The following is a 25,415-nucleotide window of genomic DNA, read 5'->3' as shown; positions in this document are numbered from 1 at the left end:
TTAGGGCATTTCTATGATTTTATGACATTTCTAGGATTTTAGGACGTTTCTGAGATTTTTGTATATTTCCAGGATATTCTGACATTTCCAGAATATTCTGACATTTCCGGGATTTAAGGAAATTTTCTAGGATTTTAGGATGTTTCTAAGATTTTAGGACATTTCTAGGATTTTAGCATGTTTTTTGGATTTTAGGACATTAGGGGCTTAGCTGGGACCTCTGTTGGGTGGGTGCAGGGGATCCTCCACTGGCAAACAAGCTCTATTTTGATGCTGTTTTATGCACTCTGGCACCTTATGTTTATTAAAAGTACAAAAAAAATCCCAGTGTGAATTAATTTATTTTTGATTGTGAATTAGAAAATGGTTGGGGGGCCAGATTTGGCCCGCAGGCTGTATGTTGAGTATCACTTCACTCAGGTCTGTTTACTTGTCATAGAGAGTAACACTAAGCATGTAAAAGCAGCTGCATGATATCTTCTGTGGTCCTGGAGGGAGCTTCTGAGAAAATAAACCCAATGATGTCACTGGGATCATCTCAGGTTGGGCCTGAGACTTGAAAGGTTTTTTTTTTGAGTTTTAAAGTTTGGGGGTTTAACAGGCAGAGAAGGTTTAAAGCTATAGTACCTTTTTTTAAGAAGAAAGAAAATATTTTATCCATATTTGAGGAAACTGCCTATATCCTGACAGTAATAATAATGTGAAAAAAAATCATGTTCCTTTGCCTCCTCTTAGTGCTCCTGATGTCACTTGTAAGAATCACAACTCCTAAATTCAATTATGAATCAAGATTTGTCATTGCCTTTTCATCTCAAATCCTTCAGAAACATATTTTAATGTACTGGTTTGCTGTAAAATGAGAACGTTTGTGACCGGTCTGCCATGTTACAAACAGGCAATCCAAAATGAAGCATCACCCACCAGCAAAATTTTTAATACACTAAAAACACTGTTTCTGAAAACATCTGAGGTGAGAAATAAGTAATGCAGTGACAGCTTAAGTGCTGAAATATACAGAAGTTTGATTTTTTTGGAGGGGTCATTTTTCTGGATCCATTTTTTAGAGTATGAATAGTTGCTTGTTTTCTCTATTTTATTTGATTTTGAATTGTATATCTTTTGGTTTTGGTTTGTAAAAATCTGTCATTTTGGGCTCTGGGTACACAAATTAGCATTTTTTTCCTCATTTTTTTCTGACATCAATCAAAATAAACCTTGGCTGCAGCCCTAATCAGATAAGTGCAGAAAGCCAACAGTGCATGTAAATGCAGTGTTCCTCTACCTTCCTGTCCTCTCTTTCCCCCCAGCTTTCTATTTCTTATCTGTCTTATCTCTACTGCACTCGTATCTTTCTTCCTTCTCTCACTTGACCCTCACTATCACGCCATCTCTCCCTCTCTTCCCTGAAATACTGCTGCTTACCACTCTGCCTTCCTCTCTTTTTCACTTCTTCCTCTCTCCCTGATTCTCCCCCTCACCCTCCTCCTGCTCTCCATCCAGAGGTAACACATCCCAGGCCACCGGCGCCGTCTCCGGGGAACGAAGCACCTAATGGAAACCTGGCGTCTGGCCACATACTGTAAATACCGAGCAATTTATGGACAGCGCCGAGCGAGAGAGAGGAGAGGACGGATGGAAGGGAGGGGAGGGAGAAGAGGAAGGGAGAAAGAGAGAGAGACAGGAGTGCTGCAGAGATGAGGAGATAGGCCGGAAGCAGGCGAGCGAAGCAGAAGGCTCATTTGAAGGCCCAGAGAGGAATGAAATGAAATAAAAAGTGGAGTGAGATGAAAGAGACAGTAAAAGAGGCTTGTGGAGAGAGAAATGGAGGAAACAGGTGAGCAGAAGGAAGACGGATAAAGAGACATATGAAGAATAAAGAAAAGCAAAGACAGAAGAGACATGCTCCAAAAGTTGTGCTGTGGCTGTTGTGCAGTTATGTGCAAGTATAAAGTAGACTTAACCCCTTAAAACCTGGGTGAACTGGCTTGATTTCTTTCAAAAACATGGGAAAGAGGCAATGAGTAAAAAAGAGGAGGTGACAGAAAACAGACTAAGAAATCTATATATACTTTATATATTTTACTGTTGTTAACCCTGTGTGACTTCAGAATCTTTTCCATATTTGTATTCTTTGTTCGCCTGAGTAATGTGGGAAAAAATGTGTTTTCTTTGTTAATTCAAAGACAGGGTGAATAATGATATCAAATGGTCATCTAGGGGGTAAAGTAAAGGAAACACGGACAAAAACATGAGGATTTAAGTCCAGCGGTGTCTTTGTATGAAGAGGTGGCTGTTCAGGGAGCATCATCAAGAAACTATATGCATTACTAGTACTCAACATAACATGATAGACAAAAAATAAAGCAAACTAAATAATTACTAAGTCTCTTCTATTAATCTCCATAGATTGGTCTGTTTTATACTAAAGCAAGACAAGTGATAATATAATTCCTTAAAGTTGTCAAATGTCACTCTTTAGTGAACATCTCTATTATTTGTGACATGGCAGCTAATGGCACTCAAAACTATATGATTTATCTTTATGTGGTAAAGAGGGAAGGACAATGTTGAAGACAACTTCCACAAATTCTTAAAGCACAAATTCAAAGACTTTTCAAGAATTTTCCAGGCCTAATTCCTGCTCGAAGAAACTCTAGGACCAAACATGGTATTAACTTCAGTCACTTCAATCATGCACACACTTGACCGTTGCACTTTCTAGAGGCAGGTGGCTGCACGAAAAAGTGACGCAACTGCGGGATGTACGATGAAATGTAGACTATTTGGGAACGTTAAGTTAAAAAAAATATAAATTCAATAACTTTCAAGGATTTCAATGACTTGTGGAAGCTGAAATTCCTGTTATTAGAATCAGATTTAGTGATTTTGGAGCTTTAAAGGCCTCTTTTCTCTGACTTTACCGAAAACATCCTCAGACCTGCCAATCATCCCCTCGTTCCCTGAAGGAAGCAGATGTGCAACACAACACTGTAAAGTCTCATCTCCCCCTATTTGTTGCATTTTTTTTGGCTGAGTCTCGGCAGACTTAATGGAGTCATTGTGAGAAATAACAATATAAAGTAACATTAATTGCAAGGTGCTTTTTCGTCACGAGTGAAGCGTCTGTGGAATTAGAAGGCGATGTTTTGACTCACACCTCGCCGCACTGCGTTTTTCCCCCCGTCTTCCCTCCCTTCCTTTTTTGTGCGAGACCCAGTTATTATCTTTTACTGTTGTTTTCTGAACTTTACAAGGGGCCTCTCAGGCTCTGGCCCTTTGATGGGGTTGAAAGGAGGGTGCGGGGGACTTCTCAGACAAGAAAAAACTCAAGGGAGACGAGGAGTAAGTTTAAAAGGAGGAATAAATGGGCTTGTTATGCAGCTGCCAAATGAAAATATTAAAGCCAGACTGCACGGTGGAAGATGACTATGTAAAAAGAAATAAAAGGGTAAACAAGAAAGATGTCAAAAAAAGAGGAAGAACATCCTGTCGCAAAGCAAACAAAGGATTAAGAATCAATTTATTTACATGTAAATATAACATAAATCGAGAGGTGTAATCTGCAAAATCTCTAGATACGTGATCTGAGAAGGTTTCCGAGGAACTTGAGGCATGTATTCATCCGGCACCACTGGAAGTTTCTTATATAAAATGGATTAGAAACAAATGTTTGCACTCATGTGGATATAATCAAGTCCGGGGCTCTGCGGCTGGCCTTTCAGCTGAGCTGCGCTAGGGGGATAGAGAGAAAAAAAAATTCCAAACTCACTCCACTCTCTTGTTTCCAGGAACCAGCCGCAAGGACTGAACGTCTCTGGGTGAGCTCAGTGCAGAGTGCTGCACAGAGAAGAGGGGGAGGCGGGTGGGGGTGAAGGGATAGGAAGGACGTTTCTTCTTCTTCTCCTCTTTCTCTTTTTTTGGTTGCTGGCAGGAACCGTCAGCGACCCGATCTGCTTTCAATTACCGGTGGAGGATGATGTTAGCCCTCTTCCTGTCCGTTATGTCTTGCACATGCAAACTCCAAAACATCCTGGAGTCTCACCACTGTCCTCTCATCCCTCCTTCCCCTCCCGCTCGCTCTCTCCGTCCGCTGAGAGCAAAGTGATTCATCTTCATTGCAGTGGAGGGTAAAATAGCCACGGGGTCATTTCCACTCTTCCTCGGCCTGACCTCGTCTTTTAAGTGCTGGTGATTCAGTGGTCAGCGGTCCAAAGAGTAGTTAAGGGATTTTCTGAATGTGCATTAGAAGAAAAAGGGAGCTGCTGTTGATGAGGTTTTTTTTTCTTGTGGCAGTAAGTGGTGACGCTGTTTGGGTTCGAAATTTGTTTGGTGCTTTAAATGAAGCAAAGAGTGAGTGATGTAAACCAGTCTGCTTCCTCGCAGGGCCACTGCAAGGTTGAACGCAGCTGAGACACAACTGATGCTGATTACAAATAAAAGGATCCGATGCAGATTGTGTCAGTGAGGATGAAGTCATAAACCAGGCCGGGATCTTGATGATTATTTTTTCCTCTTTAGTGCGTGAAATAGCACTCAGCCTCAGTTGAATTTAAAGGTATACCATGCAGGAGTTCACGGTTTCGGTCTGTAAACAGTATAACCGGCCAAAGTGAAAATAAAAGCCAACTCCAGATTTACTTCACTCGGCATTTCGCCTCACCATATTTGCATGTTTTCAGTGCTATGCCCGTGATTTTCGTAACTTCAGAAATAGAAATAAAGTTCCAGCTCCAACTTTTCTGATCCAATGAAATCATATGCATCCGAGCTTATTAATTCCTTTTATCGATGCTGCCGTGTTTTTCTGATAGTAGCGCATTTACGAGATATCAAACTCATGTATTTTCACTGCTGGACACTGAGTCATGGCGAAGAGGAAGAAACGGTCCAGATTGTGGCTTTGTTCCACGAGGAAAAATTAAACAGTGCTGCTTGTAATGTCTGCAAACAGACAATTTCAAGTAACGACGGAAACACAGCAACATGCTGACACCAGCTGAGCAGCTTGTCCATTACCGAGGGTAAATATCTTACGTTATGATAACAGGCAGGCTGAGCAGATTTTTTTAAGAAAACCTGAATGACAACAAATGCTGTGTTTATATATATATTTTTAATCTATTTTGGATGGCTAGACCAAAACAGAAAACAGTTGTGTTCATGCTGAAAATCTGTTTGCATCCATTTTTCCACACAATTGATTAGGAATCAATAAGACAATTAATAAAAAAATTGATGGATAAAAAGAATAAATAATGACATTATTCTAATAATGTCATCCCCATTTCCTGTCATCTCTCCAGGTTCCCTATCTAATAAAGGCCATAAAAAGTCCCAAAAAATTTTCTTAGAAAAAAAAAATTGTACAGATTCATAAATAAAAGTGTGTGTGTACACACAAAGACAGAAATGTGCATACGCATTATTTTGGTTAAATGTATGAAATTGCAGGTATGCCTGATTCTCTCTCATTATTATTTTTAATGCATTGCGGAGCTGTGCTCATGTGAACGGGTCTCATTTCCCCCACCCTCAGCTCGCCATAAATGGATGTAAAAATGCCCCCAACATTCATTTGCATATCAATATTTGTGCCTACTCTACCACTCATAAGAGTCAATGAAAAATGAAAAACTTTTTGTGATATTTCTAGTATTTCTAGGAGTTTACACTCAGACTTTTTTTTCTTTTATGAAAAATATGCATAAAAAGCAATAAATAGAAACATATCTTGTGCCGTGTTGGTGAGGTGCCTGAGGAGCTGTTATTAAGCACAGCTGTGGATATTTGTAACGTCTGTATTGCTTCATATACATGCACTTAATTCATTAAATGTTTATGCAAACCATCGTCACGCTAAAATCTTAATTATTATTATTAATAAACCTCAGAAGGATGATCAATCAAGGATGATTCATTCATAGCCCCCATGCTTAAACTAACTTTACGAAGTGCTTCATACTTCAAGATAAAATCACAGACAAGGAAAAGACGGCTCATTTGTAACTAAAAAGCATAACAATATCAACAATAACAATAATCACTTATAAATCATTTTTGATTCATTTTATAAACGCACCTCTGACTGACATTTTTCAGAATGCTGTCCAGCCTAACCTACAAAAATAATTACACAATCAGTGAAATCGTCAAAAATCTTAAAATTATATTTAATCTCCTTGTCATTATGACTATCACATTTGTCTCAGCTGACATCGTGTGTACGCCCGGTCTGAAGGATGTATGAGGCACACACTTGCTCACCACTAATTATTCCAGTTTATGTGTGGGAAAAGGCGTATGCATGGTTTTTGTGCACACATATCGTTTATACATCTGCCCGGTCCTTAATGCAGCAAAATAAGAAGAAAAAATAGAAAATACAGGCCGAGGACAAAGTCTCTTAAGATAAATACACCAGTACACCATTCTATTGGGTCATAAGTGACGACTGAGAGGGATTACTCTTCTGAGTCTAAACCTTGGAACTGACTCTCTTTGGACGTAAGATCTGTGTGCATCTTTATAAAGCAGCTCACCTGTTTATACTTGAGTCAATTATACTATATAAACAGTCATATTGTGTCTGTATTTCATGTCTGTTCACTTTGTGATGTCTGCTCTTAAAACGTGCTAATAAAGTTTAATTACTTCTTTTGACCAGCTGCATTTCTTGGCTAATTTAACACAAACCACAGACACATTTTGGCAAGACCTAGGTACTGCGTTTATCTGTCATGCCTGGAAAGCACCCATTTTTTCAATTTTATTTTATCCCCTTTTTGCTATAACTGCAGACAGCCCTTCATGTATGCCTAGAGTCTGTTTAGGAACTTTTCCAGAGGATCAGGAAACATTTCAGAACTTTTACTGTGTTTCGACTAGTGGAACCAGGGAATAATTGGCTCCTCTGCCATAGCTCCTCATGCAAAAATGTACCTGTTCCAGAGGTAGTATTTTCTGATGACTCAGGAAATATTGGGGCAGTTTGCAGCATGCAAAGCTGCTGATTGGCGAGATGAACCAGATAAGGAACAACTTGCGTACAGCTTAACACAAGACTTGTTTTTTATGCAAGACATTTTTTTTTTTACGTTTATTGAGTTTAAAAACAAAGTTATGGTTTTGGATTTTTGACAAGTATAAAAACAGCAAGCGATGGTGAGTTTATGAGCGAATGAGGGATGCAGAGACAGACCAAAGTAATAGGGAGAGGCTACGTTACCTTGGGAACATCGATAGCAACCTCCCTCATGGCGCTCGGCTTTACAACAGACATGGCCCACTGGAGGTCCTGCAGCGTGACCGTCACCGTCCCTGTCAGCTGCTGGTCTGATGGTTGGTGGGAACCTCCCAGTGCTCGCCTCAGTGCATGCAAACCTGTAGAAATTAAGTTTACACGTTTTGAATTTAGTGTTTCCCGTCTAGGGCCACAGAATTAATTGAGTTATTACCGAAATCGAAATATGACCAAGTGCAATATCCCAATCAAAGAAGCAGTTTTTTTTTTTGATAAAAGGTAAAATGTGTCACAAGGTTCTATATAAATAAAGCATTGCAGTGCTAAAGAGAAGTCCACATCCGCCACACCAGAGCAGTCAACTTAGGGGCAACACTGAAATCTCTCATTAGATCAGCAAAAGAAACAAAATATTCTGAGCTTTTCTCAAAAAAGTCATGCTGTACAAAGACCAAAAAATAAATCAATGAACCCAAAAGATATGGAATTTAGCTAAAGCCCAAAAAACCAAGATAATGCTGTGGCTTAAAGAGATGGAAAGAGTCTTTGGGTTCATTTACAACAACAGAAATGGTGAATCATTTACAAAATAAAAGCCTGTGATTTGAGGCATAAAACGGGATATGAAACTGCTGTTTGTTTGCCTAAAGAAGCAATGCGAGTGTCGTTGTGGCTTTAGGGTTTTCAGTCCAAACCCACACGCACTCAGTCCAACTTTTTACTCAAAACATTCAGGCTCGTACATGCTGTGATGATACACGCCTAGCGAATGCAAATCTCAAAATGAACACTAATTCCCCTTTTGACCGCGGAAATAATTGGGCCCGCATTACTGGGGAGAGAAGAGAGTAGGCCGAAGGGAAGGGAAGTGTAATTGTAGCGCTTAAGGTTTTGAATGCCGTCAGTTCCCAAGACTTCAGCATCAGAACAAAAAGAAGATGGCAAAACAAACATGGATGTGTCAATATCAAGAATGGGCTTTTGTTTGGCATTGCAAAAGAGGTCAGAGCCGATTGATCTGGAGGAGAAAAATCTGGGCACAGACAGTTTTGCAAAACACAAAGGTGATGAGTGAATACAGACAGACTGCATTTATTCACAGGAAGAGTTATTAAACATGCATGCTCTTCCTGTATCGTGCTAATAAATTGTGTAAGGCACTCAAGGGTCCAAAAGTTAAAGACCTATTCATGCTCTGCATGTGAAGTAACTGGCAGTTGGAGCACTTTCAAGGCTTTGACTGACATGAAACTCTCCTGGTTGAATCATCTGTACAAAAGATGAGCAGCTGTGTCAGGATACGTAGTTATTTAATTAAAAACAAGTCAACAGTAAAGCCTGTGTATGTAAAAAAAACTCACCCACTACCAAGCTTAAAATTGGGTTGCGTGCAAAGCTAAAACTTAAGATTAGGCTTCGTGGAAGCACTTGGCTGTCGGAATAGATTCCCTTTCGGATTCCGGGTAAATTTCTGTTGTATTCAGCGAGTGTTGCAATGACCCATGTTTTTGTTCCCAAGAACATAGCATTTTGCATTTGCTGCATCTCTGATTTGCTATTTTTGTTATGTTAGGTTGAGTTTACAAGCAGGGCACAGTTTTTTTTAGAAACCAAGTTGAAACATTAGGCAGGTTTCCATTACAGATTTATGTCTAAAACTTAAGTGATATTTTCGAAATGTTGATAACACACAATTGCGCGATGACTGCGATACTGTTGAGTGATGTTCAACATTCCAAGAAGCATGGCGATGGATGTTCAAAACATAAGCAGGTTTATTTCTATTGCAGCCACCACACTAGCCGTGATTACTGCCAATTGAATGTAACAAAGCGGTGTCACGTGAGGACACTATGTAAGCATTGCTGTAAGGACTTCCTTTTTCCATAAAGTCTTTTTCACAGTCAGAGGATTTAAATCCATGACCTTCCTGTCTTTGGACTTCTGTTCTAACAACCACTTGACTCTTAATCTCTGTTAGACAGGAAATAAAAATTGATGAAGGACCTGCGGCTTGTCATCAGCAGAGGATGTTGTTTCATGTTTCAGCTTTGTTTGAGGAGAATTTATCCAATAGAGTTTCCAAAATGATTGCAAATGCTCGCTTTTACACTGGCTTAACGTCTCTCCTCTGTAATATCTGAGACTGCAATGGCTCTCACTTTTAGTATCAATATTTTTAGCAACCACAGAATATTCTTCAAGGCTGCAACTTTAATAGGACTGACCAAAGGCCTCTTTTATTTATCCCAAACAGCACACATCTTAAATAAAATGCAATAAAGCTTATTTGAGGAAGCAATTAGGAAGATACAAAGCAATGTATAAAGACCTTGCAGATATTATGAAAATTTGTGGCTGTGCAAACAACAGCTTTATCTAATTATATCTATATATGCTTGAAAACCTAGTCATGAATAAATAATTTGCAAACATTTGCAACTTTGCTTAGAGAATCAGTTTAGTGCACGGGGAATCTTTTTAGTGATTTTCTGCTTGCGATATCCTCCAAGTGACATTATAGAAAAACAGGTCGGTCTGGTTGCAATGTTGCATGCAATCATAACTAAACATGCAGAGAAGAACGTGTGAGAGAACTACGACAATGCAGCAAACGCCATGTGTGCATCAACTTGCATCCAGCTGTGCAGATTTAACCCCTACAGGTGGGAGGACAGGTCTTCTCCGAGTGAATTACAAGCTAAATGTGGACAGTGATTAGTAGTTACAAAACCATCTCACAACCACGTTTCCAATCCCAGAGTTTGGTAACAGCATAGTAGAGACTCAAGTGTTCCCGATGTGCACACATCACAAAGACGCACACACACAAACTATTGGCTTCCTCTTCTGAGCTAATGCGGGGGTGTGCGGGATTGTGCGGTGAAAAGGACAGGAGTTGGGGTGGCGAGGGCTGGAGGGGAACGGACGTGGTCCAGGGCCGGGGGCCAAGGAGCAGACGAGAGGGGATTTACGATCAGACAAGACTGCATCCTGTTTATATTTTCCAGGACCCGTTCGACTAGGCGAGGGACAGACAGCGAAGAAGAAGAGAAACACAACTAATGCAAGCAGGTTTGTCTTCCGCGAGCACGCCAAGTTGAGGTCAATGTGTTCCCCAGTCCCGGCCCCCCTGGTGTATGATGTCTTTTTCTCGCTCTCTCACTCTCGCTCCCCGTCCGCCAACCCTCCTTCTCACTCTCAGTCCCTAGAGTCCTAAACATCCCATCATTCCACCTGGCTGCAGCCTCAGCTCTTCATCTGCGTTAAAGCTTCAGACAGCGCTGCTCAGACTGCACAAAAACATCTGTTGCGAGTGGAAGGGGACAGGGCAAGACAAGACAGGATGTGGAAGGAAGCTGGGGTGAGGTGGGAGACGAGGAGCACCAGCCACAACACCATATGCACTAACCCCAAATCCTCAGCTGCCTGCCCTGCGAGGGTGGAGGGCCCCGGCCTCCGTCAGGCTGAGAGGATGATGGAACGGGGAGAAACTTGAGAGACGCCTGCACTCTGATCATGTTGTCAGAGAAGAATTCTTTGTGGACAGCTGAAGAAGACCCAAAAGGGAGAAACCTTTTTGTCCTCTTCCACACATCCATATTGATTATTTTGCTTTTGTACAGACTTATTTTACATTGAAAGTAGGGATGGACCGATATTGGTTTTTCAGGGCCGATACAGATTTTTAGTAGTTAAGGAGACCAATAACTGATATTTGGAACCAAGAATTTACAATAACAATGAAAATCTTTCTGTCAATACATAGAATTAGGAATATAACAAACTAACACAAAACTTTGTTTAAACGCCTTTAGCAAATGCTTACTCAGAACTGAAACTTTCAGGATCATGTAAAGTTCACAGCAATGTTTTTATTAAGTCAAGTGAATATTTAAATTAAAAAATGAATAAATAAAATTAGCTCCCTGAGGTTTTAAAAAGTAAAAGTTCCTCCCATGCTGACACTTTGTTTGCACTTTTTAATGACTTAATTTTATCAGCGATCATTAAAATATAATGCCAACACAGATAATTGGCAAAATGCCAAATATCGGTCCCAATAATCGTCCAGGTCAATAATCTGTCGACCCCTAACTGAGACACCTAAACAAAAATACACATGCAGGGAACAGCAATGTAAAGAGTCTTTTAACAGGATTAAAGATGTTACATAGACAGACAATATTTTATGCACAACTACACTCAAAAATAAAATATTATTATGAATCAAATTTAGGAGGAAATCCCAAAATTTGCAAGAAAAAAATTCTTGTCTTCTTGTTAATTCTTGTCTCTGTCGCAGACATTTACGGCCATAGATAGATAGATAGATAGATAGATAGATAGATAGATAGATAATATTCCAATCATTTAGTTGCCTTTTGCTTTTTGTTTTTTTCCAATTTGCAGGACATTTCTTGCTTTTTCTGTTGACACAATGAGCCAAGTTTCTCATTGTTATTTTGTTTTGTTTTGTTTTCCATGATTTTGAAAGAACTCTGATTTTAGATGTTTACATGCGTATAAAAAAAGTGTCTGAATCCAGCAAAAGAAAACTTGTGTCTATCCAAGTGTTAAGGGTTAAAAGTTTGAGTCAGTAGGGTTAAAAAGGCCAGCCATCCTCTAACTTTTAAATAGTGTGGTTGCACACAACCCTGGGGACTGAAAAATGCAGCTGACAAATGTTTCATAAATGTTTCACTGAGAATCATCTGAAACGGTCTTGAGTGAATGTAGCACTCTTCCAGCAGTAACGAGAAGCCTCGCAGAGAAGCAGCCCAACCAGAGGGGAAATGGGCTTCATAAGCCGCAGAGCTCGGAGTCCGGCCTGGACGCCCGGAGGGCAGCGGAAACTTGATTCAGCGATGTGACTTTAACATTTTGCTTGAGGGATTCTCTCTCTCCTGACTGCTCTTGGCTGACTCCGAGCACACATTTGGTTTAGTTATGAAAACATCCGAGGGGAAGGGAGGAGGAAAGAAAAGAGGCAACACAACACAATTTAATCTGAACCTTATGTGGACTCATTTTCTTCTTCTTCTACTCCTCCTTTTGCAGAATGCTTCAAATTCGCCTGAGATCTAGTGGGATTTGAGAGAAAAAGGGGCCCCCTAAATGTACAAGAATGCACATTTGCAAAACATCACACCAGGGTCTAAACTAGGTATGGAAGAGAGGGAGGAACTCATTTCACAGAGCCGAAGCCAGCCAAGGAGAAGAGAGGAGAACGCTTATTTGTGGTTTTTCAGCAGGGATGGTCTTAATTATGTGGGTCCCAAACAGACCTTCCCTGAAATCAAGGCCTTCTCTTTGGGGGTCACCTCCACTGACCCTCGCACCAAATTGGCCCCCTCTACTAAAGAATCAAGACTACATAACAGTATAAACAGAGATACTTTAACTTGTGATGACACCAAAAGTTCTTTCAACACAAGACGCGAATCCTCGTATTCTTATGGATGCAGCAAACGTTCAGATTAAATCAATCAAAATCAACCTCTAACAGTGACCAGGACCAGAAGAATGACTGGGAAGCTGTGGGCTGGTACGGTTGTGATTCTGCACAACAGAAATTTGAGCACCTGCCCCAGTAATTGATATTTATTAATAACATTTCTGGTCCATTCGGATACATGTGGCCCCATCAGCACAACAGAGGGAGCGCATATTGTACACAACAATCCAGTACAACTCTTCTGCACGCCCGGGATGTCCCAAGCGGATTCTCAGGATGGGGAACAAGGTCAAGGTCAAAAAGGAAAAGAATAAGTCACAACAGACAGCATTTTCAGTAAATGATGTCAGCATGCACCAGCAATGCAAAAGCATCCTTTGCTGGATTCTGGATGGGATTTAAAAAAAAAAAAAAAAAGAAAGAAAAAAAAGCAATTTTTAAAAATTATTATTTTTGGCATTTTTTTAAGAAAAGATTTCAGCTTTTTCCTTTTTTTGGAAGTTAAATTAATTTTATTTTATTTTATTTTATTTTCATTTTTATTTTTTATTTTGGCATTTTTTGAAGAGAGCATTTTGGCAATTAAACAAGGTCAGGAGGTTTGTTTGACAAGTTTTCTGAAAAAAAAAAAAATCACCAAATTGACACCATTTGTAATAGCCACAAACTGTAACAACAGAAATTATCGTTGGATTCTCAAATTTCAAACAGCCCTTGAACACATCATATTGTACTGTGCATGTTTGTAAATATATTTCCATGACTTTTCCCAAAACTTAAAAGGGTATATTTAGTTTTCTAAAACTTTCCCATGCCTGGAAATTCCATGACTATTTCTTGTTTTCATGACAGTACGAGCCCTGACTGTGTATGTTTACTGTGCAGCTGTATCATGTAGTTTCACTCATGCGATTGCAGGTAAACTTGCACCATCTGAGACTTGCCCTAAGCTTCTAGGGAGGAAGAAAAAAAATGAGGTAGGAATCATGCAGCGGTTAAGAAGACTTCAAACAAGAAAGCGTCACAGAGCTCCTTTGTCAGAGACAGCAGCTCATCACCCACAGAGTCCAGGGAGGTGTGTCAAAAAGTCCATCTGCACCTCAGCAGAGCATTCCACTTTTCAACAGGGACGAATCAGGTCTGTGTAGCGTTACGCTGCACTGTGCAGCGCTGCATCCAACACCCACGAGCTGGAGCCGCCAGCTCTCCTGCGACGCTGTCCTCAGATGAATTGTGAAATACTTTGGGCATTACACAATTACGAAACCGCAGGAACGTTTTCATTACTCGCCGGGGCTTCCGGAACACTCTTTGCACCTGTATTTACAATACCAAACATCTGTTCCCGGAGCTGAAACACCGCAATAATATGTGCTCTTAAAGTGCGTACACACACACACACACACACACACACACACACACACACACACACAAACACACAGAGATGACAAAGACAAATACATGTGCTGACACACTCCAAACATGCGGAGAACGTGTGCAGGCGTACACACACATGCACACCAGTACAGAACACACACACACGCGCACACACACAGCTGTCACTGGGTGAAGGTAAGTGCCGGGGTTAAGGAGTACAAGCAGCACATTTCCGGATTTTATAAACAGAGGCCTCAAATAAACTTCACATGCTGATCCGACTGATATTTATGTGACCTGTCCTGAAATTCCTGAAGTGTCTTTAAAAGGACAAACGAGTCGGGAAAACACTTTATAAGGCAAGGCTGCCGCTGTAAACATCAGCGAGCATTCAGCAGTGTTTGGACCCATTTGGACCTTTACCGCAGAATTTATGTCAAACACACAAAACTCTGCACATTTTCGCCGCCATTTTTCTTCTTCGCTTCGACTCAGTGACGTTAGTATTTAGCTTTAGAGGATTCGAGCGTGTTAGCCGGATCGCTTTGCACGGTTACCGAGTAAATCATTTAGACCGTTTAGTCTAACTCTGAGATGTTATATATTGAGCCTGATCTTCGGCGTCAAATAAGACGACAAACCGAAAAGCTTTCAGCTGACAGAGTGCAGAGTTGTGTGTTTATTATTCCACATAATCAATTTTACTGGCCCCTTTTTGTTCCAGTGGGCTTCCCCTGTTTAGAGAGGCTTGTAAACAGTGTGTCCGGATGTGGCACAAACCAAACAAGCACGCACACGCATACAACACTCGAAACAAACGTGCGCCCTCACACACACAATTTGCACTGTTTAGACTGTGGAAATGAGTCATCTGCTCGCACCGGGATCAGTTGAACGCCAACAGGACGACAGAGAGACGCCCGAAGTCTGGGAGGCACCACCAAACCATGTGATAGCTTCCAATACCACACAAAACACCTTGAGGGATTCATCATGAGGAGCTGTTTAGTATAATCTGTGCTGAGTTGGGAACACGGTCGATATAACGTTTGGGGGATGTAAGATCAGCAGAAATCAGTGCCTATGTGGTTTAATCAGAGGAAATCTGCAAAAAAAGCAACACTTACTGTTGGTTGTCTCTTGACTGCTTGAATCAGCTACACAGCTTTGATTTTATCTTTCTAAAATTTTCTTAACTGATCTGAATCTGCATTTTCGAGTCTGTCTGTCTGTGACCACTTGTCACAGGCCAGCATTCCCTCAGATACTGCATTGTACAGATATGGAACAATAAACATCTGCTTTTGGAGGCATAATTGCAGTTGGAAATACCACAAGTTCTTGCAAAAAAAAAAAAAATCACTGCTGTTTCTATGAAGACATGAAGCACAGGTTCAGTGTGACAGTGGCTCCAAGCCAAGTACGGCTCTTGTGCCGATCATGTTTGATTAAATCCTATAATAAAACAATAAAGTCAGTTTACTATAGGCAGCTCAGAATCACAAATCTCTGCAATTTGCAGTGCTTTAAATCCTTTCTTGTATCAGCAGATTATCAGTTTGAATCGGGAAACATCACAAAAAACAATACTATTTGCGATTAGCCAAGTGTCAAACTTCCTTTGCACCTCATAATAGCTGAAAAGCAACATAGTTTCCTCCGTGTGAATCAGACGTGGAGCCGCTGTGCAGCAGCTCTGCAGCTAACAAACAATAAAACATGACTTCAACAATGACTCTATCTGCGTCGGGCCGTCCAGTAACTGTGTGCGTGCTGACACGCGTCTGACATAAAGCCCAGTCAGAATGACGTGACGAGGAGCTACATCAGATACAGCAGGAACGCTGTCAGAAAGGTTTATAAATAGAGTTACTGGCGTGCAGGCTTTACATTTTTGGGCTGTGACTAACACAGTCCAGCAGATCATCTTAATGTGTACGTAAATCTGTCAACCTGCGAGAAACCATGATGAAAGCCATGTCCACCTTAGACACAGTAACTGAGACAGATGAAGTTCAGAGCAGTGAGTCTGATAGAGGGTGAGCGCCCACAGACAAAAAAATGTTTACAAAGATTTGTGGTTTAATTTCCTACGATTACGAGTGGTTAACATGTAAAATCTTCAGAGTTTTTAACATTAGAAAGTTGAAAATAAAGAAATTTTGCCGCTCAAACACTAAATCTCTCTACAGTACAGCTGAAGAGGCCATGGCTGTGAGTAGAAATGACTGGCTGGTTACAGCTTTTTCATTTAGATTTTGTTGTATTTTTCTGTAAAATGTTCTTCACTTCTGTTGTTTTTTGTTTTCATGTTGTTGAGGGAGTCCATTTGAATAAACCTCTGGCTTCTTGACCTCTCTTTTTTTTTAAAAAAAAAATTAATCTGGATTTTTTGCAGTTTTTTTTGTGTGCAAATAAACTAAACTAAATTTGTTGCAAGTTAGCACCTCAGTGTGTACATACGCTATTTGTGATTTTTTTTCCCTCACTGCTTATCTTACTTTAAGTGAAAAAAAGGCATGAATAAAAAAACATACATGAAATAAAAAGTTTTCATCACTCATATCCCTTTAATAATATCAAATGTATTTTAGTAATGCCAGTTCAACCCAATTGCTACAATAAATGTTGTTATTGTACGTTTTTGCAAACTGCCAGTATGTAAAATTAGTACGTTGATATGTAGCAGATATGTTGAAACTTTATGTTTCTTTGACAGAAGGTCAACATCCACAACTGAAAAGACGTTTACAAAAGCAGGTGCTTTAATTGAGTGTGGGTGGTTAACTTGTAGAATCTTGACAGTTAATGAAGTTAGAAAGTTAAAATAACGACACTTAAACACGAACTCTCTCTTCAGCTAAAGAGGCCAGGAGTGTGAGCAGAATTCAGAGGAGTGTGTCTGAATGGAGGTCAGACCATCTGCCCTCCAGGCTGACATTACATTCACTGCATGCAGCCCTGCTTGGCTGTTTAGCTCCCCACAACATCACATTTGTCCACTAGAGGTCCTCATGAAAGGTTATTACAGTTCATCATTAGTGTGTCTGACCTCTCCTCCTGCAGCAGTGAAGCAGTGATGCAGTTTACTTTTACTGTAACTTAACTTTGTTGTTGCACTGCAGATATTATATTCTTTTGCAAATAAACCTTGATCAAAAATGATCAGATCACCAAAATGTAAGAAAAAACATATCTGCTACTCAAATGCATTTAATTGTTTTAGGACTTCCTCCTAAATCTTGTCATATACAGGAGAGAATTACCTATTCTGAACACTATAAATCTCAAAAAATTAAACAATAATAGAGAGAGAGAGAGAATAGTTTCTTTGGTTGCTGACAATCAGAAGCCTTTTAAGGCATCATCGTCTTCTTCTTCTGACTTCAGTGTATATCTGCGTTTTCATTTGAACGTTTTTTTTCTTTAAATGCTTGTGTGGATATATATATTTTTTTTTTTTTTTTGAGAAAGAAAGAGAAAAAAGCCTGTTTTGAAAAATACACAAATACATGTGGACTAGGACACAGATGCTGGCATTATCTTTAAATTGTCACCCCTCTTTATGTCTTTTAGGAAAACAATAATCATTTAATCAGTGAACAATGACCTAATTTTATTTTTTTTAATTTAAATCAGATTTGATTAAATTCGTAATTTTAGTTTTCCAGCAAACAAACAAATGTATTTTGACAGAAAAAGTACACCCACTCATGATTATGCCCTAAAACTGAGACTCACTCCTGTTTTTTTTCTCCAGGTTTAAAAATCCTACCTTTCATTAAAGGATCATGGTGTTCAACCTGGATTCCCTCGGTCAGTGCACATGATGTAAAGCGCAGATTTTCTTAATAATTTGTGTGCTCAGTGGAAGCTTAAAGGGGATTTGAGGTGACCCCGATGAAACAGACTTTACTAGATCTGGTATGAGCGTGCATTACATTACATTCGAAACTGGCCGATCCGTGATCAAGTGTAATTACGTGCTGATTATATAACACATCTGTCGTCAAGAAGTTGTTTCTGGGGCTCGGTGCAACTCGGACTGGACAAACAAAAACTTCCCGAATGACATCAAGATTTCCATCCATTCTTATACACATGCAAACGGGCTCACAAAGAAAAAAAATACACACACAGAGAAAATTCAGCCACTCGGCCTTGTCATCCTTCCCTCTGCCTTTCTCCTGAGATGAAAAATGACTTTAAATACTCTCTGATCTATAAGCAGGTTGGTATTGTACTGAAGGCAGGATGTGAAACCCCCACCACAATGCTTGTGTGTGCGTGCATCTAAAATCGAATCGTGTATGTGTGCATGCCTCTCTGCAGCTGTGCAAGGTGGGGATCTTGTGCGTGACCCAAGCAGCCGTCGCTATATCGTCCCCCCATTTTTATTTTTCAGGAAGCAGTGCGTCGGAGCGTACGTTCCCCCAGCAGCTCATTGTTACCTGCAGCAGCAGAAGGAAACAACTGCAGTTCCTACTTGATGTGTTTTTGTGCCTCTTTGGCTTTTGTTCCTTTCAATGAAAGCAAAGAAGGAAAAAACAGATATCAACTGGGTACGTGTGTGTGTGTGTGTGTCTGTTTTTGTGGATGTCAGCAATATGTGGCAGCACAATGTGTGAATTCTTATAAATAAGTAAAACTCACTTAGGCGCACACAAATTCGCTGTCAAACCCATAAAAAATGTCATCTTTGCTGTACACCAGTGATACTCAATTTACATCCCTTGGGCCAAATCTGGCCCTCAAAAGGGTGCCAGGTGGCCCCCCAACCATTATCTAATTCACAATTAAAATAAAGTGATTCACTGGGAAATGTTTTTATATATTTTGTATACAGAAGGTGCCAGAGTGCATGAAAAAAATCATCAAAATGGAGCTTGTTTTTTTTTAAAAAGTGCCAATAGAGGATCCCCTGCACCCCCGACAGAGGTCCTACCTTTAATGAAAGGTAGGACCTCTGTCCAGTCCGAAATCCCAGAAACGTCCTCAAAACAGAGAAATGTCCAAAAATCCCTAGAAACACGTAAATATCCTAGAAATCCTAAAATCCTTGACATGTCCCAAATATGTGCTGATCTATCTATCTATCTATCTATCTATCTATCTATATGTATCAAACCCAATGATCCCACAATGGATGGCCCCTAAGGTCAGAGCGTTTGCTTATTTGTCAAATTGAACTTATCAATTGTATAAAATCAGACTTCCAGTGAGCCTTTAATGTCATTGCATGTAGATTTCAGGAGATTTTAAAACACACTGCCGACACTTTTAGAGCTTCATTTGTATTCTATTTCACCTCAGTTTGTATTTTATTTGCACTTTATTTCTAGAATCAATGAGCCGACAGAAAGAAGTAAAGCATTAAAGCATTAAATGCATTTTGAAGCTGTTAGTTCTGCTGCGGCGTACTTGCGAGAGCCTCTGTTTGTTTAGTGATTTTGGGTTTGGAGACTTTTGGGGGAAGCGAGCAGAGTCAAACGGGGTTGGGGAGGTTGTTGTCTCCCTCCGGGGCGCGAGGAGGTTTCTCAGAAAACACTGCCAGTCACGTCTGGCCCTTTGCGGACAGTAAATCACGCTCTTCGCCGGAGTGCTTCCGCACAGCAGCCCCAGCTCCCTCCTCAGCTGGAAATGCAATATGCCACGTACCCCAGGCGCCGGGACCACCCAGGAGGCATACGGGGTCACACACAGAAAAACAAATGTGCATGTGCTCGTACAATCCCACACACCCCCACAATCAAGCACATTTAGATACACACATACTGTATAGAAGCCAATATGCATGTCCTCAGGATGTGAGGTGGATTGGTTTGTGGCATCAGGGGTGAGGGGGCAAAGGAATTTCACAACAAGTGGTGGTTTCAGTGGTTTCTCTCACTGGGATCTTAATACCACAGAAGCTCACAACTTCCTCTTTGGCAAATATCAAAGCATGTTTGACCCTCAGTGTTCAAAGCGGCTGCAGCAGTGTCAGACACTCCGAGAAAACATCTCAAAAAACTGTTAAAAACTAATTTAGGAAGGAATAAGTCACCAGGAATTGTGGTTTTGGGCAAAGCAGAGGTGGAGTCAAATGTACCTAAAGCTCAACAACAAACTGTTGTTCGTACGCTGTTTGTTCGTTGGTCGGGTGCCTGAGTCCACGAGGCAAACCAGACTGCTAAAAGATGGTGAGCATGTTTGGGCCAACTGGCATGCGCGACTTTGTTTTGGTTTCCTAAATTATGTTGGTTTCGGGAAGTGGAAATCGATGCAAAAGACAGCACAACTGGTTTGAGAGTAGCTGTGGATGTTCTTGGTTTCGGTGGCAGTTTTATGATACAGATTTATGACTGTCACAATCTATAGTTGCATTTCTGGGAACAATATTTTGCTGCCTTACCGGGACATTTTGTACATGATGTGGTCCAAAAAAGAGGGAAGAGAAAAACACTGCAGACCACAGTCAGACTGTCATGTGAACGATTTTGGATGCCATCAGGTGCCTGCCACTAGGAAACATGTTTTTTTAACCATTTTGACTTTCTACATAACAGTAGGACAGTGTTCACTTGCCTGCTTCTTTGCAAACAGCTGCAAGGTCTGCTCCTACGTATCCGTGAGCGGCGTCGGCCAGCTGCGTCACCTCCTCCGTAGTGGCGCTGCACGGTACAAAACTCAGCTGCCTCTGCAAAATATCTGCACGCTCTGCAGCACCAGGAACACCCACCTGCCGCCAGGAAGTAAAAAAATAAAATAAAAGAATCAATAAATTGCAGAAGAGATGGTTTTGTTTACAGGGTTCATACATTTTTACCAATACATTTCCATGACTTGTCCATAAATTTGAAGCAAATTTTCAAGACCATAAATTCTCTGAAATGACTATCAATACTCCTTAATGGTGCTTTATCATTACTATATATTAGCTTTTTAAAAATATTTATTATTTAAAAAAAACAGGGTAAGAAGTAAATATTTAAATATATCTTAGGGACTTGTGTTTTTTTATTTTGACTTAGGGGGAGGGCATTAAACTTCAAATGGCTGTATTTTGGCTTTTTTCTTTTTAATGTAAGCCTTTTTTCTTAAACTTTTCGCGTTTTTTTAATAGATTTTTCTTTTTCTTTAAAATTTTTTTGTAGATTTTTAAAGAAAAAAAATGCCATTTTTTTTCTTTAAAATTTTTGTGATTTAAAAAAAATGGCGGTTATTTTCCCTTCAAAATTTATCTTATCTTTCTTTAAAAACTGATTTTTTAGATCATCCAAAAAAAACACCAACACATGTAGCTATTGCTGGATTTTCAAATTTCTAAGGTCTTTGAACACATCATGTGTTATTATGAAGGTTTGTTCAAAAACATCCCATCACTTTTCCAAAACTTAAGAGTATATTTAGTTTTCCAAAACTTTTCTCGGCCTGGAAATTGCCATTTACAAATTCTATGACCTTTCCAGGTTTTGCATGACCGTACCAACCCTGTATTTACACTCAAAGTAATTGTGGGGGAGCCCCAGAAGGAACTCCAAACCATAAGCGGATAAAGTACTTCAAGGCACATGGCAGAGATATTTCTAGCAGTGTGATTGATATCAATGATCTTGCAACCCAGCAGCAAATATCTTTAAACTTTAACACTTAAGTGCACTAGATTAATACCTTTTACCAAACGGATTCACAACAAGCAAACAAGGGGGTGCTGATAAACACACATAGCCGCTGGTGGTTTGAAACAGAGGAATAAGCTGAAAAATATCTGATACAGGACAGTCTTTTCACCGTAGCGTATGTTGGTACGCACCTCCAGCTCCTTGTCAAAGCGTCCTGGTCGACGCAGGGCGGGGTCAAGGGCATGGGGCCGGTTTGTGGCCCCCAGGACTAACAGCTGACCTGAGTGTCCCTCCTGGAAGGACAGGAAAAAGAGTCAGTTTTGGTCTCCCATTAACCATGGAAGTTGTGAGGCCTAAAAATGACTTTATCCAAGATGTTAAGCTGAATCATTTTCCCCGTCCGTTGCAAGGTCTTTAATATATAAAGCGCAATCCCCCCCTTTGCAATCCCCCCCCCTTTCTCTTGCTGATGTGTTTAAAACCATGTTTTAAATTGTATACCCTATTTCTTTGTTCTTTTGCTTTGTCCTTTTAAGGAAGCCTTGTATAACACTTTGGCCAAGGGACTACAGATGAAATATAGCCTCCTGGTTTATACCGTTTGTATTAATTAATTTATACTGTCCATTCTGAATAATCTACACCTATATTGCCTTTCTCAGACAGTGACAGAGGACATGCTGACGGAAAAGATCATGATCGGGACATTGCCTACTGTGTTGGCAAATATATGCACCAGGAATCTGATGCGAACTGTTGCTTTGAGTCATCAATATCAACTTTCTAGGAGCAAAATAAATCAGCCCAGTGTTCAGCTTCATCATCAAGCATTTATGACTCCGTTCGGTCATTTTTCATACACGAAACGTCAGAGAGTATTTGATTCTGGTCTGATGTTAAACTTGTGTCAGACCTTTGTTTCTCAGGGCGGTCTGCGAGCAAGATGAGATTTTTTTTCTCCACCTTTCATTACTGCAGGGAGAATTGAAACACAAATAAATTACAGTGCAAGCAAGAATGTCGAGGAGCAGGAAGTGCTCTCTCCACATTCCACAAACCAATCAGCGCTGATGGCCTCGGATCATCTGGTCTGGAAAACAGACAGGAGCGGGGAGCCGGCAGGGTGTAGGTGTATCTGTGTAATATCACCGATCCAAATGTCGGCTCTGTTCTGCCTGGCCTCATGGAGATGTACTTTACTGATAAACTTATGCCAAATTGGCAGGCTATGGCAACCTCAGGTGATCGGTTTCCCAGGCTCCTATTGGGTGTGTGTGTGTGTGTCTGTCTGTGTGTGTGTGTCTGTGTGTGTGGGGGGGTAATCTTTTTTCTCATCAGGCACTGACAGAACGCTCCGAGGACAAACAACACCCCGGAGACACAGCCCACAGTGTCTGAAGGGCGTCCAGCATGCAGAGATGGTTTCTGCATGATAATCTGTATTTCCAATGAGGACATTTCTGGACAGAGCCACGTTCTGCTGCAGAGAGCCTAAAGTCACGTGTGTGTTTGAAAACAAGCGCTGGTCAATGTAAAGCAGACCTCCTAGTAATAAAGATCCTGATGAGTGGCACAGAAAATAACGGCTGTCACCAGGTGTATAACTTTTAAGTAGAGCTAAAACAAGTGGTTGATTTTTGATTAGTCGGCTGCCGGAATATTAATCAGTGACTATTTTCATAATCCATTCATCATTTTGGACATTTGAAAGAAAAACTGGCAAAAGAAAAACAATCAGCAGCTCCAGTGTCCCAAATGTAAAAAAATTCAAGTCCTCTTTTTCTTTTTCTAATAGTAAACTGAATATTTGGATCTTGGCACCGTTATTATTTCATATTTGTACTATTAGAAGAATGTGTGTATTATGTGGGGAAAATGGGTTACTATGTGAGTGATATGTGGGTTATTTTAACTGCACTGATAAGAAGTAGCACTCCAAATTTCACTGAATCATGCACCAAGACAATAAGGCTTTCTTGGACAAAACAAGACATTTAAAGAGTTTTTCGTGAGCTTTTGATGGAGATTTGTGCTGACATTTTAGAGACCAATGGAATTTGTGTGCATCTACTGACCGCCAACAATATTTAAAATTACTGTAAATATAATATATTCAATAATTATGTTTTTTTATGTACATTCTTATTATTTTATTTAACTAATATTCGGGTTTTTTTTGGTCTTGCCAATTTTAGGGTAATTTCCTCGTAAGTTATTCATTGCCTGCTTCCCATGTTTTTGAAAGAAATCAGGCCAGTCTGCTCATGATTTAACAGGGTCACCCAAGAATCATGAGCTGTCAGGGTGTATTATGATTGAAGGGTAAGAAGTACACTTACTGATCCAATCCCGTCCATCAGAGTCAGGAGAGAAGCAACGACTCGTTTCTCCACCTCATTCTGTGCTCCTTCTCGCTTTGGGCACAAAGCATCCAGCTCATCAATAAAGATTATCGCAGGTTGTCTGGAAATCAAGTGAAAATGTGAGAACTGTTAAACACACTTGCACTCTTTACAATGCTTATAAATGACAGACAAGACTGCAAGATTCAAAAATCACAAAAAATATCAATCAAATTTTTATTAGTTCTGTTTAATTTAGAGTGCTTGATGTTTAATTTTAAACTGTACGGACATTAATCTTGTACTTTTACTTATTGTTGTACTGCACTGTTTGTACTCTCAGTATGGTGCCTTCATGTGTAAGATCAGAAGATCAGTGCTTTTAATATGAACAAGAAAAATAAAGGCAATTTTACAAATAACATTTAGTACAAATTAATAAATTACAAAAACGCCAAGAAAAAAACATGTTAAAAGACAGAGGTCCAACAAATAGATGTAGATTTGGTGTTTTGCATAAACAGAATACACACTAGGATAGTGACCCTGATGGTAATCTAAGGGCTAGACTACAAACCACAAAGTTTACCTCTGAGATGCTTCAGTGAATATTTGCCTCAGCCTCGCTTCTGTCTCACCATAAAATCTGCAACAACACAAATGAAACAGATCTCATGAATAACAATGAAACAGTATGAAAAATCTCATTTTGATTACAGTGACCAAAATTATCATGGTTATGAGTATCATTAAAAAGTGCAGAAAAAGTACAGATGCACACACCCAAATACTTTATAATGAAAACCACAAATTAGCAGCACTATGCTGTTTTATTGCATGTACTTCATGTAAACATAAGAAACGTCAGTTTTCTTATAAAATACAATGAGATCATAGTAAAAATAATAGGGGAAAATGTACTGAAAACCGCATTTAAAAGTATTATTTTCTTGTTAACTTTTTATTTATATATTAATATCTTGTATTTTTTTAACCTTTTTTTATTAACGTTTTTCTTTTCTTTTTAGCTAAATTTAAGGAAATTTTCTTGTAACTCATAACATGTAACTTCTTCTTGTGTTGTTTGAAGGAAATCAAGTCCATTTGCTCAGGTTTCAAAGGTTTAAACTGCAACTATTTAATTATGACTTCAGATCACAAATCAGAGTTATAATACTGTTGCCCACATTTAATACAATCCCCATTACACATTAAAAGTGACCTTTTTTAGAACTTTGACCGTACTTGCTCATGATCTCTGGGCCGTTGATGACTGTCATGTGAGCTCCGACCTCATTGGCTATGGCTCGTCCAATCATGGTCTTCCCTGTGCCCGGGGGACCGTACAGAAGCACTCCTCGGGGAGGTGGGATCCCTGCAAAGAAAACAGCTTG

At 39.9% G+C, this 25,415-nt stretch overlaps 1 protein-coding gene across 2 annotated transcripts in view; it reads right to left on the bottom strand.

Annotated features, from left to right (window-relative positions):
• The window catches only part of spata5 (spermatogenesis associated 5), a 140,904-nt gene that overhangs the window by 109,289 nt on the left and 6,200 nt on the right, over positions 1-25,415 (bottom strand). For both annotated transcript variants that reach the window (XM_042492953.1, XM_042492954.1), the window contains exons 7-12: positions 25,267-25,396; positions 24,611-24,667; positions 24,019-24,142; positions 21,871-21,972; positions 20,643-20,796; positions 7,226-7,380 (exon numbers count right to left, since the gene is read on the bottom strand). In XM_042492953.1, the coding sequence (XP_042348887.1) occupies positions 7,226-7,380; positions 20,643-20,796; positions 21,871-21,972; positions 24,019-24,142; positions 24,611-24,667; positions 25,267-25,396 (722 nt within the window). The remainder of the gene's footprint in view (positions 1-7,225; positions 7,381-20,642; positions 20,797-21,870; positions 21,973-24,018; positions 24,143-24,610; positions 24,668-25,266; positions 25,397-25,415) is intronic.

The sequence above is a fragment of the Plectropomus leopardus genome, chromosome 9, assembly GCF_008729295.1.
Source record: "Plectropomus leopardus isolate mb chromosome 9, YSFRI_Pleo_2.0, whole genome shotgun sequence".
Lineage (NCBI taxonomy): Eukaryota > Metazoa > Chordata > Actinopteri > Perciformes > Serranidae > Plectropomus > Plectropomus leopardus.
This window is presented reverse-complemented; position numbering and strand designations above follow the sequence as displayed.